We start from the raw sequence: 17010 nt of genomic DNA on the forward strand, positions 1-17010 counted from the left end.
ATATCTTCAGCTCACAAATGTGGCGTGTGAACCGTTTTTCCCCATCCACACTAAAGTAACAAAAATGTAATACATAAAGTAACCAAACAGTCTAATAGATACTAAATAGATGCGTTATACTTATACGCTAATTTTCACAGGTAGTCACTAATGCCTTTTCATTACATTTTCTAGAATAATTCGTAAAACATAACGCGCAATTAAAAACAACACTAGATGTAGATCTAGCCTATTCTCGCAAACTGGCGTAAATGTAAAGCCACTTACTATAATTTTAGCGTATTTGTTGGATAAATCTATCTAATAGACGATAGGTCTACACACTTGTAGAAAGTATTGTGTTTAAACGTGTGCGCTATTGCTTAGTAAAAGCATAAAACAAAATTTCACGAACGTCCTTTTTAGTATTTATCGGATGTGTACAGTTCGTGTATGGTGTATTCTCTATCAGTTGTGTGCACATGAGCAAGCGCAAAACACATATATTCTTGGACTAACGCTAATCTAAAGTGGTTATCAAGATGTCATTGGTTTGTTTATACATGTGTGTGTGTGCGTGCGTGCGTGTGTGTGTGTGTGTGCGTGCGTGTGTGTGTGTATAAGCTTTGATCACTTAAGACTTAATAGTAACGATGTTTATCTATAGTCAGTTAATAATACAGTTGGATGTAGCATTGTTTTCTCTATAATTAGCACGTTTACGTCATGGTGTCACCCCCACCCTCTTGTAATAGTTATCGATTTGTTCTTAAAAGCCTATTTCACTTTAATTAATCATTAATGGAACTGGCAAAATGCATTTTTCTTCTGTACATTTTTCATTTTTTTTTGCCTTGATGTCACCCCCCTAAATGGTGTCACCCCGTGCGGTCCGCACCCCCCCCCCCCCACCCTCGCTACACCTCTATATATATACTTTAATAAACTGTACCCGACTTTAGTTGGGGAAAGTAAAGACGGCTGGACATAGTGCTAAAGACACTATCCCCTCATATGCCGAGGCAAAAACACATATGAATACTTCAGCCGCCCAACGAATCGCTGTGTCAAATGAGGAACTTTACTTTATAATCTGTATAATACAATCTCAGGCGGCAACAATACTCAACTGGTGATTTTCGCTATTTATAGAGGGGTTGTCTTTAAATTCGACAGTAAACAATTTTCTTTTTTGTTGATGAAATATTTCTTGAAATGTTTAGAATTTTTTAAACCATCAAAATGCTAAAAGTAGAACATTGTAAAGCTTTGTATTACAAACCTTAAACAGGGTAGATTCTAAATTCTATTGTTAAACTATTGCGCAAAATATTGTGTTCGTTCTATTTCTAAAAATCCGATCCAAAGTGCCTTGTTGTAGGGCCTTCTCAAACATCAACACAACAAAACTAAATAAAATAATTGTTCTGCTCAACACGTGTAATTACAGGGGGCGAAAAGGTTTCATATTCTAAAATCAAAATATGATTAAACATGGAGTTGCAGATCGTATATGCCCAATTTGGAATCGTAGCCCATATACCTCATGCAGTAATCTCTAAATTTTTATTACAATGACATTGATCCTAGAGTGTATAACGGGCCATCACTATACAGCAGTATAAAGGTAGATATAAGTTGAACACACATTAGTGTAACCGAACATGGGTGAAGGAATTAGTTCTAAACACGCTTATGTAGAAAATCTGATCTTTTGACATGTCTACAAGTCTATATGTAGAATACATAAAGGTAACTGCATGGTGTGATGATAGTATAATTCAATGCTTTTCTATGCAAGCTTAAGATCTACGAATATAGATCTAGATATAAAAGTGACAAGAATAAAATAAAAGTGACCAATAACTTGAAATATGCAACATTGGCTTTTGCTAATTAGCTACCTTGCACAAATGCAATCGACCATTAATTTAAGTAGATTAGAAAGACCAATGTGGACAGCAGCATTGAAAGGATAGAGCCCTGTCCTACTTAAAAGCAATTCATACAGTAATAGTTTTAGTAAAAGCAAGAATTTTCCAAATATGACAAACCAGTGTTTCTTCCAGACTTTTTTCTCCGGGGGGGGGGCACTTGGCGGTAAACTTTCTTCGGGGGGGGGCGGACACTGTTAAAAGTATATATTTTCTATATAAATTATATAAATTTCATTTCGTTCGGGGGGGGGGGGGGGGGCGGTAAAAAAAAATTTTTTTGGGGGGGGGGGGGGGGGGGAGAAACTCATACAGCAAGATGCCTGGAAGAAACTCTGTGGCAAACACGTTTTTTTTTTTGTCAACAGAAACCTCAGGCATCTCGTCATAGCGAGTTGTTTCCCTTTACTATTGAGCCGACAGCATGTTGTGTCTGGCTCTTGATGGGTACAGCAGGTTTGAGCACACTTTACGCTGGTGTGCAACTTTACAAGCGCCGTAAAATTAAAGACAGAGCCCTCAGTCGTGCGGAGAAGACAAGACAAAACCTTGAAAGTTTGAAGAAAAAACTACTTCTATTAAAGGTAAATAGATCTATTATTTCTCACGATTACCTAGATTTAAATTAAAACTTGCGATAGATAGACCTATATTAATTTTTAAAATTATCTTCTCATTATGTTAATAGCATTAGCAAAATGAATGTAGGTCTACCGAATATGTGTGTAAAAACGCTACACTAAGACTTGTAATTTCTTGAATACATTGTACATGTCAGTAAATGAGGATTGCATAATTATAAAATACCTAAAATCATATTTAAAAATTTATTTTTACATCCATGATAATGTAGGAGGCCCCTAAATAGAGTCTTACTGAGTCATATAAATATATAGAACTTAAGTACTGGTCTTTTGTAGAGATAATTGTCTAATCCTTAAACGATTTATTGAACAAAATTGTAAACTTTAAGAATCAATTATTGACAATTATAATTTATCTTCTGATAGGAGCAAGAGGAAATAACTCAACTGAGTTTTTCTCAGCTGTTCCAAAAATTACAAACTGGACAACTGAAAGTGCTTGATGTTTTACATTCATATCAAATTAAAGTAAACTTTTCTCTTTTTGATAAAAATGTCTATTTTTAGCATTTGAAAATTTTGTTCTAAATTAGGTTAAACTAACAATTCAAAAGTTCAAATAAATGAATAGATGGCAAAAATCACACAGTTGATGTATTATCATGAATGTAATGTTAGGAAAATGCATAATTTGTTTTAAACCTGCTTCTGCAAAATATTTTTTAAGGCCATAACAGAAAACGAAAGAATAAATGCAATCACAGATATCATTCAATTATCTGAAGTATGTACAATTTTTTAATTTTATTTTAATCCTTAAACAATGTAAATTAGTTGCATATTCTGTAGACTGTTTTTTTAAAAAGACATTTGCACATTAATAAACACATTATCTATTCCTTTAGTCCATTGCTGAAAAGCTTGACACCTATAGTAATACCAGTACCTATGTAAAGCCTTTGCTTTATGGGATACCAATCAGTGTAAAAGAATCTTGTGGATTAGAAGTAAGGCTTAAAAATTAATTGGTTCCTACAATTAAATAATTAATCTAAGATTTTAATGTTAAAGTTTAAATATCTAGTAATTTTTTTTGACAGGCAAGTAAACATTTTTCCGAACAAAACTAACTCAAAATATTCAAGCAGGGTAACCTCGGCTAAACCACTGAGAAATAATAATTTCATGCTTGTCCCCCTTTGACAAAAAACTAACTCGAAATATTCAAGCTGGATAACCTCGGATAAACTACTGAGATAAATAATTTCATGCTTGTCCCCCTTTGACCATACATTTACTGCTATTTTCTGTAACTAATCAATATTGAGTTATTTCCCTCTACTAGTGAGTAGATTTAAAATTATAATCTAATTATCCATGATACAAATTGTCAAAAACTGTATTATAGCCGCCCTCTGTTGAACTGATTTACCTAATGTCTGTAGGGTGAAGATTGCACAGCTGGTTTTAGTGCACTTGTTGATAAGGCTAAAGTGGAGGACTCAGTTCTTATAAAGGTTTAATTTTAATAGAATAACTTCTTGTTAAATATTCCCTTTTGTGTAATTAAATATAATTATTAGTTAATTAGTGTTATTCATCTATCTAAATATTAAATGCTGGCATTTTAATTTAATTTTTTTTAAAAGGCTTTTATATGATATAAATATCTTGAAAATATCTAAAATAGGAGATTTAAGAGTTATGTGAGTGTAATTGAATCTATATCAGACAGAGTAAAATACACTTTTACCTGAATGATTTCTTGATTTGATTTTATATTTTGGACAACCACCAATTATTTTTTGTTGTTATCTAGATTAAAAATAAACTAGGCTCACAAAATTTCTAAACTTAGAACATAATACATTTTACATTAGTCAAAAGATTCATTCTAGTTAATTAGTTATGCACCTTGAAAATTAACTGAATACTGTTTGAAATTTAATGTGAAAACTTTTTAAACTTTACCTAACACAGGTGCTAAAACTCCAAGGTGCTATTCCATTTATTCGAACAAATTTGCCACAAGGAATGAGAAGGTTTGTTAAGGTGCTATTCCATTTATTCAAACAAATTTGCCTCAAGGAATGAGAAGGTTTGTTAAGATAAAACAAAATTATTTAAGTCTTATCTTTGCAAAATGAGACAAAGTGTGTAAACACTGCCAGAGTTCTACATATGTTAATTTTATTTCATATTCATTAGTTTCTCTTGTACAAACCCCGTCTATGGTGAAACGAGAAACCCGCTCAGCACCTCAAGATCTCCTGGAGGGTCATCTGGGGGTGAAGGGGCTATCATAGGTGCTGGAGGTTCTGTGTTGGGTGTTGGAAGTGATATAGGTGGAAGCATTCGTATTCCTGCCAGCTTCTGTGGAGTCTGCGCTCTCAAACCCACCTCTGGCAGGTTGAGGTAGTTATAAAATTCACAACATACACTAAGAACTTGCCAGGTTTTTCTCCATACTTTATGAATATTAAATTTAACTAAAGAATGAATAATTATAGACTATTTATGTTGGAGTACTTTTTGTAGAAATTTATAAAAAATATGAACCATAAAGCATCAAATATTTATTTTTTAAACTACCTATTTAATGCTTTAAAACTTATAACACTAGAGAGTAAGGTATGTACATCCTTGTAGAAAGTAACACAACTAACTCCAACATTAATTCCGTGGGAGAAGTTGTTGCCAAGTTGTGCTTATTGAGTTTACAAATTCAAATTACTTGCATTGTTCAACTCTACAACTACAATAATGCTCCCATATGTTTATTATTTCCTGACTCACAGCTCTGTGGGTAACTTTGGTACAACAACCATTGGTGGACAACAATTAAGTAAGAAATGATTATTTATTACTATTCACATTATAATAATATATTTATTGTCAAGAGATGTATATTATTTTAAGGTTAAAAATAAGTTTATAACACAATGTCGTTTTTTTTAACTTCCCAAGTTAGAGGAACAGATGGGCCGATGGGAAGAGATGTAACTTCATTGGTGCATTTTATGAAGAGTGTTTTAGGAAAGGAAATGTTTACTTTAGATCCTACAGTTCCACCTATTCCATTTAACGATAAGGTACTTTATCAAAATCTCAAATTATTGTGACGGAGTATTTAACTCTGTTTTTATACTTGATGTTTTTTCTAAAAATACAATTGTATTCAGACTATCTAAATAAATTTCAAGTGTTGTCACACTAAATAGTTGTCTCCCATTTGAAGGTGTTTGAGAGTAAAGAGCCTCTCCGTATAGGATATTATGTCTATGATGGATGTACACACTGTGTTCCTGCTGTAGAGAGAGCTGTTTTGATAGCAAAAACAGTGCTACACAATTTAGGGCATACAGTAGGTTTCCCTTTTTTTCCCCCATTTTACTCTTTCCTATTTATCTCCCTTAAATGCTATGTCAGAAATATTTATAACATTAAAATTTGTAAGTTTAATGTCATACTTTGATTAACGGCAAATTAAAATATGCTATTCATAAATAAATTGTAATATATTTTCTGTTTAAAGTTGATAGAAATCCAACCATACAAGCCATTCTATGCGTTCAGTGAGCTGTTTGTTCCAGCCCTATTTGGGGATGATTGTGAAAGCTATAGAGATTTACTGTATGTCATTGTTTGTGTTCTTTGCTAGTATTTTAAAATAGTTTACTATCAAAAGTCAACTCAATATTTAATCTTTTGGTAAAATCTGGCAGATGGTATCTTTAAAAAACAAAAATTGATTGAAATAAATCTTTATAAATTTTGAAGTATTTTAAATGATAGTAAAATAAATATTGAGACTTTATGGCATAAAAACAAAATCCATAACTTTTTATCAGAGCCCATGAGAGCCCTGGTCAAGAGATGCACACAATTTATCAGCTCTGCCAACTGCCCTATTTTGTGCGCTGGACTATGTCTAAATTAAAGGAATTTACAGTAATTCTTAATTTACTTCAAAAAAATATTTCTTTACGGAGAACATAGTCTAAATTAAATATGTATTCTGTAAAAACTAACATTACTTAAATTTAATTCTGAAATTTTTACATCCTTAAATATATTGCCTACTTTTGTAGAAATATAAAATTTCTTTATAAAGTTGCATAACAATTTTCTAACAATTTCAGAGCTTTGATCCCATGAATGAATGTGTGGTAAAAAGAAGACCGATAAGGTACATGTACTGTCTAAAAAATTATTTCTCTTTTTACTTAAGAGAATTTTATTCCTTTATTGAAAGATTGATGGCGTACATGTCAACATTTTAGCAAATAAATAAAAAGGATTAAAACTTTCCATGTGAAAAAAACAATATTAATTATTTTAAATTTCATACAGCCAATTATTTTTAAATCTAATTATTTATCCTCATAGATCATTAACAGACTGGTTTAGGAAAACTGTTGAATGCAAGGTGAGACTATTCAACAAATTTAAAAAACCCAATAAAAACTACAGTTAACAGTTATCTTCTGAGGACTGTTTCTAATTGAAGAATATAATTTAAATATTTTTTTCTATTTTAAAACTATATCTATTTTTAATTCGAATTAACATTTATTAGAAAAAAAATTGCCCTGGAAGGTGACTTCAGAACCCTTGAAACTTTCAGACTTACCAACTTGAATTTAACACTGAATGGATAAAACAAAAAGTGGATGCAGTTATCTGCCCCTGCATGCCATGTGTGGCACCCCAGATTGGAATAGAGAAAGATCTTTTTGGTAGGCTGAACTCAAGTATATCAGTGATTTTTCTAGAGCAACATCCTTTTAGTAGGCTAAACTATGTCAAATTTTTAGTATAGAGAAATATCTTTTTGATTGGTTAAAACCACTTGTAACATTTTACAGCAATATCTATATAATAGAAATGAACTCCATCAATACATATCACATTAAAGAGAAAATCATGAGCTAAAAATTATGTCAGCTGTTGAGCATGAGTTTCACAAACAGCAGTATAAAAATGTGGATTTAAAACTCCCCAGGAACCCTGAGCTACACATCCTTGTACAATGTGGTCAACTACCCAGCAGGAACTCTCCCAGTAACAAAGGTCACAGCTAGTGATGTAGCCAAAACTATGAGCTCTACATTTTATAAACCAGAAACTAACATTGAGAAGTTGATTCAGGAGGTAAAAAATTGTGTCTATGGCTAAATTCTAATTTACTCAGTATGTTGTCATCTAGAAGTGTAGATTTAAACATCTAAAAATAAATCTTTAGAATTGAAGTATTTAAGGTATATTACAGTGCTTAGATTCTAGAATTTAGTCATTTAAAACACCATGATAAATAAATTAATAAGTGTATAATCAAATGAAAGGTCATAAAAGGTAAAGTTACTCTTAATGATAAATTGGGGAAGCTTAGATTCACATTCTAATAATAAGCTTACACTGCATTTATTATGTTTATTACCAATTTTTTTGGTCACTTTTTAAAGGATTCTGATGGAACCGAAGGTTTGCCTGTTGGCATACAAATAGTGGCACGTCCATATCAAGAGGAAGTTGTATTACGTGTAATGTTGGATTTGGAAACGGCTCTTAGGATGCATTAAATGTTTTACTTATAGTCACTAGTCAAAAATCTTATTTGTTTATAATTTTAATCTATTTCTACAAACTAATTATCTCAATAATACTAGGCATTAAAAACAATAAATAAACCAAATAAAAGAATAGTGTAAAATTTGCTTTATTCTAAATGTAATACAGTTCATATGTCTTTAAATATTATAAATTTTATTTCATATCATACTGAGGTAAACTTTTTAAAGCATCAACAATTTCTTGATACTGAAACTTCTCTGGCTGATAATTAAACCTATGTACAATATCATAAAATTTAGAATTTTTCCCATAAAAAATACTCATTTGCTGTACCAAGCTAAGAGCAAGATTTTGTTTCTGTGGGAAAAAAACATTAATACACTTGATAAGACTTCAGCCTATTTTTTTAAACAGTGAAAGCTTATGCTCTCTCATTTTTTAAATAAATAACATTTTGTTGTTGTTGCAGTGTAATGGATAAACAGACTTAAAAGGCCAACTAATGAATATAAAACCTTACAATCAATATGTCAATGCTTTTATATTCATTAACAACATACTCACCAATACTTTAGGGTCATATTGTCCAGTCATCAACACAATCCCTAAGATAAAATAAATAACTTTTTTTACTTGCATGTACTACTGCATATTAATGTACATGATTTTTTATGAATTGTGTTCATTATGTTGTATGCTGTACTTTGCAAGGAATTATTTTTTTTATTGAATATAATGTGCTCTATGCAAATGTTGCTCTGTGAATATTATTTATATGAAGTGTTAGATATAAAAAGTATTTCTACACTAATTTTTTATTTGGTAAGCTTTTACTTCTTTACCCTGAACATTCATAATTACCTTTTTCATCCAAGAGCTCGGTGTAATGATTCAGTGTTAAACAAGGTGGAGCATTTTCTCGAACAAGCTGTTAATTCAAATAACAGACAATTAATTTTCAGACATAAAATACTAATCCACTAAGCCACTAATCAACATAATCAAGACTCACTGGTGGTAATATGGAAGTAAACATAACAAACTCTACCTGAAACATTGCTAAAGGTGTGAAATAAACATCCCGCCTGTCAAACTGCGACAAGATAAACTCAAAACCATCATCTCGAGGGATTGAATACACAAACTGAAATTTTCAAGATGACATTTATTTTCATTGTTCAATTTACTGTAGAAAAATTATTATTAGTGAACAAAGCAACTGTGTATGACTTATTCAATTAAATATTTAGAAAAACTACTGTTATTAAAGTATAGTGTGGTTGGCAGTACTTACTACTGGACATTCTTTTGACTTTTCCATTAAATTTTTATATTCATCAGCCTGTGGTTAAATAAATAAATACATTATTCAAACATTGTGTAAAATGATGTACAGTAAACAGTAATAAGAAAATTCAACATATAATAAATATCCAATTACAAATTATGTTTAACCAGCTGGAATAACATTTATGTTAATGTAAGAAATGCTTGCTAGTAGAACCTGGCCACTAACAATGTTACCTTCAGCACTGCATAGACACAATCTTTTCCACTGTGGTATTGAGTCCAGATCTGGTTTGAAAAATATTTTTATAATGCATACATTTATTCTTCTTGAAATAATTTCCACATAGCTCTTCTTAAAATATTCTCTAACATTTATTTAGCCCAACATTTGAGAAAAGACCAAAAAATTACAAATTATAAAAAAGAAAGTAATTGAAGTAAACATGTAACATAAGTTTTATTGTAACTGTAGATATTTATAACAGTTGTCTTTCTAATTGTTCAATTTGTTTTTTAGGATGATTTCATCAAAGAAATATTAGCAATGCTTGTGAGACATAATAATCCAAGTATAACATCTCAAAACTTTACCTGAGTTATCTCCTCTGCTGTTTTATCTTGAATCAATTCTAATTTCATGACAGAATTTAAGCCCTGAAGACACAAACATGTTTTGAGGAGAACTCTTTAGTTATGGAAGTTGGAACATTGGTCTACTGATATTAAAACATTTACCAATTATTTATAGAAATGATGAAACTAAATATGAGCATTTATAACAGCATACCTCTTTTTTTGTCATTCCTGCTCCAGCTTGAGCTGTCTCTGTTGGTGGCACAACTGTTGGGGCTTGGGGTGAAGATTTTTCTTTTGCTTTTTTAAGCTTTGGATTTAAACTTTCAGCCAAAGATTGCAACTTCTGCTCATATTCTTCAGGGCTTGTACTGAAAATTAAATTATTTTAAAATTATGGATGATATATTAAATATGCAGGCCATTACATAATGTTGTTATAAACAAAATATTTTATTTGAGGTAAAAAGATAAGCAGAGAATTATTAAAAACTAGGCACATCTAATAAGTTTAGTACAAAGCTTTAAAAGTAAATGAATTAAAATTTTAGTATTAAATTTAAAACTTGACAAATGCTTGAGTTATTTTTTCTAGTGAACACATATTATAGCACTATGTTAAAGGTTAAACATGTGTTTTAATTCAGGAAAAAATTTCTCACTTTTGCATGTGTTGAATCTTAGCTTTGTACTTATCAAAGAAGGGATTTGTGTTTAAATCTACAGTCTTCTCAGTTGACTTTTCCTTATTTAAAATAAGTGGTGAGGATGAAAAAGTTGCTGCTGTATTCTGAGCTGCATGCACACTTTTCAGCACTCTCCATGATGTAGGAGTAAATTTGGGACAGGACAGAACATTCCACAGTCTTGAAAGATGTGACACATTAGGCATGTTTACTTGAAATGTACAGTACAATCTGTAAAAACAAATATATAAATTATAATAGGGAAATGGTCATTCTAAAGAAAAACTAAAAAGTGAAATTAAACTGAAATTTAGTTTAGTTACTTAATTAGAGACTAAATAAAATCTATATATAAATACAATAAGCAAACAATCAATATTTTAATATTCGCATTTTAAAAGATATTTAAATTTTTATATACAATTAATAGAATCCATGAACTCAAGATCTTTGCAATAAGCCTATGTTTTTTCTTTTGCTTGGTTTTTGGTGAGAAATAAGCGTGTCATTACCAATAATTCTATGAACACAGTGATTACCAATTAGCCAACACATTTCATATAACTAGAGGGAAAACAAACATGTCGTCACTGATAATCTTAAATAGCAATGTACTTGCTATGCTGTATGGCAGTGTATGGCTACTGATATCTGAACCAAAGTGAACTCACAATGACTCGTAACCATTTTGGGATTTTTCTCACGCTGACAAGAAACATGAGATTGAGAGGGCAATCACAGGAGTAAAAATGTTTAGTTTAGAGTTTAGACTTTAGAAATAGCATTTCTTGAATATTTAAAAAAAATATAGAGATCTAGTATTCTATAGTATAGTATATTTTATATAGTAGGCCTATAGAATACTATAGATCTAGACAGAGATGTGGTATAGGCTAACTATTCTAATTAAATATTAAAGAAAAAAAAATGTGATAAATCTAATTCTAAAATGATAGATCTAGAATCTAGATCTATTTTTAGTTGAAAACTTTTCTTCTCGCACATCTCACCAAAAAAAATCTGTCTCGCTATTTTATTTTTCTGTAATTCAATGTTCTGCAGAGTTCTGCAGGTATGTTGCATTTTCTTCTCGCATTTTACCGCTTAGCCATTTTGCATTCTCCCACCAAGACCCTAAACTAAATTCCCATAGTGTTAGAGTAAACTTAGTAAACGTCTACCCAACATTAACTAGCTAGATCTATTAAAATCTTAAATTAAAGTAACAGCACACCTGCACACAAGACTGACACAGCCAGAGGCCTAACCTTTCCTAAAACCTAGCGAATCCTTCTTTTTAATTTACTGATAAAATTGATCCATATTTTATAATTTTATTGTAAACAGGAAGTATTGAGACCAACTGAATCATCAAATGACAAAAATAATCTTAAAATAAATAATACCTAATCTTAGTCTAAGGCCTAAGTTTACTTAGTATTCAAAATAATATAAGGCAGAGAAAGAAGTAGATCTAGATTTAGATCTATACAACATTTTTTGTGAGTAAATATTAATAAGTTAATAACCATGTTTGCCCAAGTACAGCCAAGTTCCTCCTCCAGTAAGTCCAGTTTGGAAGCTGTTTTTTTTTCTTTCTTAGATCTGAAATCTAGATCTAGATTCTATATTAAGATATATCTGATATCTTACAGTTATTATCTACACTAGAGAATATAGAATCTAGATCTAGACTAAGATAATAGTAAAGCTAGTAGGCCTAATTTTTTAGTGTTTGTTTTTTTACTTTAAAAACTTTTTGTTTTTAGTTTGTTGTAAATGTAAACGTTAATGACAACTCAATGAGTATGTGACATGACGTTATAAAAACAAATAGGATCAATTAGTTCCTAGACTCCTAGGCATAAGTAACTAAGTATAGCTATAAATAATTCATATTGGATGGTATTTAATTTTTTCCATTTGTCCCTTTGAATCCCTGACGCTGACAGAACGTCCGCCCCCCCCCTGATCATTTATATTGTTGACATGGATGAAAAACATGTTTTTATCAATTTTATATTCAGCGTAATGGTAAAAATACATAATCAAGTTTCTAATATCACATCTGTTGAGGTAACACCACACACAATTAGTAAAATATTTAATGTGCCTTTTGAGAGTATTCTCAGTGAATCCCATTAAAGTTAAAGTGATATTTAATATATATTCAATTTATTGAGTGAACAAAAAACATTTTAAATATAAAGATGTATTTTTGAAATATTGAATTATAATATTGGCCCAAGAACTAGTAAAGTAAAGATATTCAAATTCATAATTGTATTCAATTTACATGTTCTGTCATCTCTTCTGTATTCTACATCTCTCCCCCTTCCTCCTTGGGACCTGTGAGATAATTCAGAAGATTTATCCACTCAAAGTTTAAAATATTTAAGATGTCTAGCCATTTATCTTTTAAAAAACATCCAACACATTAAAATGATCACCAGTGATAAATTTGCAAATTCTAACATCTTGTGTAAATTCTAGTCCCTGTAGTGTACCTGTTAACTTCAAACTAAATAGGCCTAATAGTGTACGCCTAGCCTGTAGACTAGAGTAAATTAATATGTAATTTATTAGGCCTACTAAATGTTAATAAAGATTAATTAATATAATAAATATGTCAATGGAGATGAATGAAAATAATATTAATAACTTATACTTATAGATATTATGGAAATTGATTGATAAATAGGGAAAAGGGAAGATCTGCCAGAAACAAATGTCAATTGAAATAAAATAAACAAATTATACTATGATACATATTAAAATAAATATTTTAAAGTCTTAATTCATATTTCACTAAGTTACTAAGTTATTCATAAATATAAAAGTGAAAACAATGCTAATTTGTCAAAAAATCTATTTAAAACTCTTAAAATGTAAAAATTTATTTTATTTCCAGGTCAAGGGAATAATTCAGGGCTCTATGAGGTAAAATATATTTAAAACAATTATCGTGTATTGAAATAAGTTGATAAGTAAAATAGATTGTGGTGAGAAAGTTGGTGTAATAAATATTGATATAGATTTATATTTTGTACTAACTCTAGTTGATATTTTGTACCAACTCTAGTTGATATTTTGTACCAACTCTAGTTGATATTTAGTACTAACTCTGGTACCTCTTTATTCACAGGAGGTGAAACTGTACAGAACAACAAAAGAAAGAGAAAAGTAATTAACTTATTCTTAAATTGATTGTTTGTTTTAGTTCATGATAAAGCGCCTTATAACATGGCATTTTTTTCCAACTTTTATTATGATTTAATTATGTCCCTCTGCATTTTGTATTTGTAAATATATTTGATCTGTAACTCAATATTTGTTACTTCCCCTCACAATTATTGAAGATGAGACAGTAAATTAACAGTTAATTCACGATTGTCACATAGTTGGATCATTCCTTGATTTTATCTGGCCACAAACCCACAGACACTCTGTATCAATCACATTTAAATTGCCGGACTGAGAGTATAAGACTGCTAACCCAAACGTCTTGTGTTCGAATCATGGGTTCTTATCCATAGAATATTCCTGAGTCCACCCAGCCCTAATGGGAACCCGACCCACTTTAGGGATAATAAAGGCGGCTGGGCTGAAGTCACTATAACAGGTTAATTCTACTTTACCTGCTTCATGGACCATCATGTTCAAAAAGAGTACTAAATTTTACTTTTCAAATACATAACTTAACAGTACATACATTAATGACATTTCAAATGCATTACTTAACACTGCTGTAACTGGTTAGTATAAGGATTAAGTTTTTAATTCAATTTTATTTACAATTTTCTTTCTGCTTTATTTTTAGATATGACAACATGGCTGATTTGTATGCTGTAATAAACACACTGCAGAGTTTGGAGAAAGCTTACATTAGAGATGCCGTCCTTGCTAAAGAGTGAGATTGTTTTTTCATTACAGTATTCTGTAAACCACTAGAGTCAGATACTATTTGCTTAAGTCTTCTTCTAAAATTAATTACCACCCTCAATCCTGTTGAAAACTTCTTTGCAAGTTGATTAATTTTACTTAGTGTTTATTATTACTGCTGTAAGTTCTGCACCTTAGCTTATAATCTCATTTAAACCCCATTATTTTCCTTCCTGAGACTTACTCTTTGGCTTGGATAGTTCATATGTAACATAAGTCTGTTTCTTATAGGTACACAGCTACATGCTCCAAACTTTTAGTTCAGTATAAAGCTGCTTTCAAACAAGTACACAGTGACTTTTCTACAATAGAGGAGTTCATGAAAAAGTATAGGGTAAGTGTAGGGTCAGAGATTTACTTAAGTGTGTGGAATAAATAATGAGTATAGCAGTTTTTCCAGTTTGTACTCAAGACATATGGGGCAGATGAAGTAGAGTTCATTTGTTTCAGTGACCTCGACATACAAGGGGATAATGTGCCCATCAGCTTTTGTTTCCCTAACATAAGTTATGTACCCATCAGAGTTATATCAGACACTAATATTAACAGTGCTTTTGGATTTGTAATTGTAAAATAGAAAAAAAAAAGATAAATTGCTTTATCAAAGTTAGTTTCATTCATTGTTTCGGGTGCTTGCAATATTTCCAATATTTGTACATATGCTGACTAGCAGCGGTGAACAAAATTTCTGAAATTTTCAGCTGGATTGTCCAGCAGCACTAGAGAGAATCAAAGAAGACAGGCCTATTACTATTAAAGATGACAAAGGAAATACAAGTAAATGTATAGCAGACATAGTCTCTGTAAGTTGCTGGCTGAAGTTTTTAATTTTAAAAATTGTAAATAAAAATATTTTAGTCCTATTTGTCAGTGAGACTAGTTGCACTGTAATGATAATATGCTAAAAATAAAATATTTTTTGTAAATTCTATATCATGCTTTGTTATTTATGATACTATTGTTGAATAAATGTTTTGGGTTGAATTTGACACAATTGAATGTCTAAGAATTATTTTACTTCCAGCTTTTTATCACTGTTATGGACAAACTGAGGCTAGACATTAAAGCTATGGATGCAGTGAGTTCTTTTATTTCACTATTTTAAGTAAAAAAAAATTAATTTATTCAAGGGGTTGGTAGATCACAATATATTTATTGTTTTTATGTTTTACCCCATTAATTTGTTAGATTCACCCAGACCTACAAGAACTTGTAGAAACCATGACACGTCTCAGCCTCTTACCTCCAGACTTTGAGGGCAAACAGAAAGTGCGTAAATGGTGAGTCTGAATTCTTGATTATTATTAGACAACTCTTTATGATTTCCCCCCCCCCCTCTGAATTTAATTTCTAGCTTTTAAATCAAGTTTATGTATTTTAAGTTAAATGTATTTATCAATGTTATGAAGAATAAAAAAGAATTAATTTATTAAATTAGTATAAAAATACATTATTCTCTCCTCCTCCCCCCCCTCCCCCCCCCTACATGTCAGTTAGTTAAATCCATTGTTAACTTTGATCTGAAGGTTGGAAACACTTGGCAACATGCAGGCTTCAGAGGAATTAGATGAGACACAGGTCAGACAGATGCTCTTTGATTTAGAATCTGCTTACAATGAATTTAACAGGGTCCTGCACGATAATTGATTTTCTGCTATTTAAAGAATTCTGTTATAGTAAATACAATAATATGCTAGTATTATTTTACCAGATGGGGACATTTTGGGGAAATAAGTGTTAAATAGGAATGTTAGGCATCTGACTGTATTAAATTAGGGTTAATTTATTTCTAAAAATTCAAATGCAATTTTTCCAATAGTTGTTAAGACAATTTTTTTTCTGTGGTATGTTGGTGTAGTGCTTACTGGTTTTGTTCATAATAATAATAATATTTGAAAAAAAAAAACAATTGAAATATTTTTTTTTCATTGCAAGTATGTCAGCTTTTTACACTGCAATCACTGATACTATTAATTTCTGATCTTTGAAAACAAAGTTATTATATTTGTAACAAATTTGGATACGGTATGAACTTTCATACTATGTACATAGTTCATTTTCCAAGAAAATATAAACATTGAATTTTGTGAATGTCCAAAATTATACTTGCTGTACATATTATAATTAAAGAAGTCTTTTACATAATTTCACTGTTTTCTAATATTTCTATCAATTTTCTAGTTAGAATCAAATTGGAGGTAGAAATACGGTTTCAAAATATTGATAGATTAATGCAATGTCTGTAGAATATTCACAGTATATGACAATTGTGTTTGTAATTATTGCACAAAAGAAATAGAAAATACGAGTGTAACACTATTTGCTTTTTAGGTGCTGTGTAATTTTCTTTAAAAACAATGCAGTAGCTGAATTCAGCTAGTAGTTACTGATGACAGTGATGCTTATAATCATAACCTGAAATTAACAATTAGTATTAGACTAGACTTA

General features: G+C 30.6%; 3 protein-coding genes across 4 annotated transcripts; 2 read left to right on the forward strand and 1 right to left on the reverse strand.

Moving 5' to 3' along the window:
• Positions 1-2356: 2356 nt before the first annotated feature.
• LOC131938031 (vitamin D3 hydroxylase-associated protein) lies at positions 2357-8079 on the forward strand. The gene is made up of 17 exons (XM_059295854.1): positions 2357-2497; positions 2924-3025; positions 3225-3281; positions 3403-3504; positions 3943-4014; positions 4478-4539; positions 4706-4912; positions 5296-5342; positions 5465-5589; positions 5736-5861; positions 6033-6130; positions 6349-6448; positions 6640-6686; positions 6887-6926; positions 7125-7287; positions 7503-7651; positions 7963-8079. The coding sequence occupies exons 1-17, from the start codon at positions 2357-2359 to the stop codon at positions 8077-8079; spliced, it is 1755 nt and encodes a 584-aa protein (XP_059151837.1).
• A 173-nt stretch (positions 8080-8252) lies between these two features.
• Positions 8253-11916, reverse strand: LOC131938043 (ATP synthase mitochondrial F1 complex assembly factor 1). Of its 2 annotated transcripts, none has more exons than XM_059295889.1 (10): positions 11855-11916; positions 10597-10851; positions 10149-10305; positions 9953-10015; positions 9596-9646; positions 9366-9413; positions 9120-9215; positions 8933-8999; positions 8636-8676; positions 8253-8428 (listed from the first exon to the last, which is right to left on the reverse strand). In XM_059295889.1, the coding sequence occupies exons 2-10, from the start codon at positions 10824-10826 to the stop codon at positions 8264-8266; spliced, it is 918 nt and encodes a 305-aa protein (XP_059151872.1). In that variant the 5' UTR covers positions 10827-10851; positions 11855-11916; the 3' UTR covers positions 8253-8263. The 2 variants fall into 2 exon arrangements, with proteins under 2 accessions (XP_059151872.1, XP_059151871.1); XM_059295888.1 differs by lacking the exon at positions 11855-11916 and adding an exon at positions 11631-11809.
• Positions 11917-11948: 32 nt separating this feature from the next.
• On the forward strand, positions 11949-16741 carry LOC131938044 (vacuolar protein sorting-associated protein 28 homolog). The gene is made up of 9 exons (XM_059295890.1): positions 11949-12184; positions 13532-13560; positions 13766-13803; positions 14441-14530; positions 14794-14896; positions 15264-15365; positions 15587-15640; positions 15751-15842; positions 16089-16741. Exons 1-9 carry the CDS (start codon positions 12151-12153, stop codon positions 16207-16209), a joined length of 663 nt encoding a protein of 220 aa, XP_059151873.1. The 5' UTR covers positions 11949-12150; the 3' UTR covers positions 16210-16741.
• Positions 16742-17010: the final 269 nt, after the last annotated feature.

Source organism: Physella acuta, unplaced genomic scaffold, assembly GCF_028476545.2.
Source record: "Physella acuta isolate Inbredline_101_S28 unplaced genomic scaffold, ASM2847654v3 ptg000230l, whole genome shotgun sequence".
Classification (NCBI taxonomy): Eukaryota; Metazoa; Mollusca; class Gastropoda; family Physidae; genus Physella; species Physella acuta.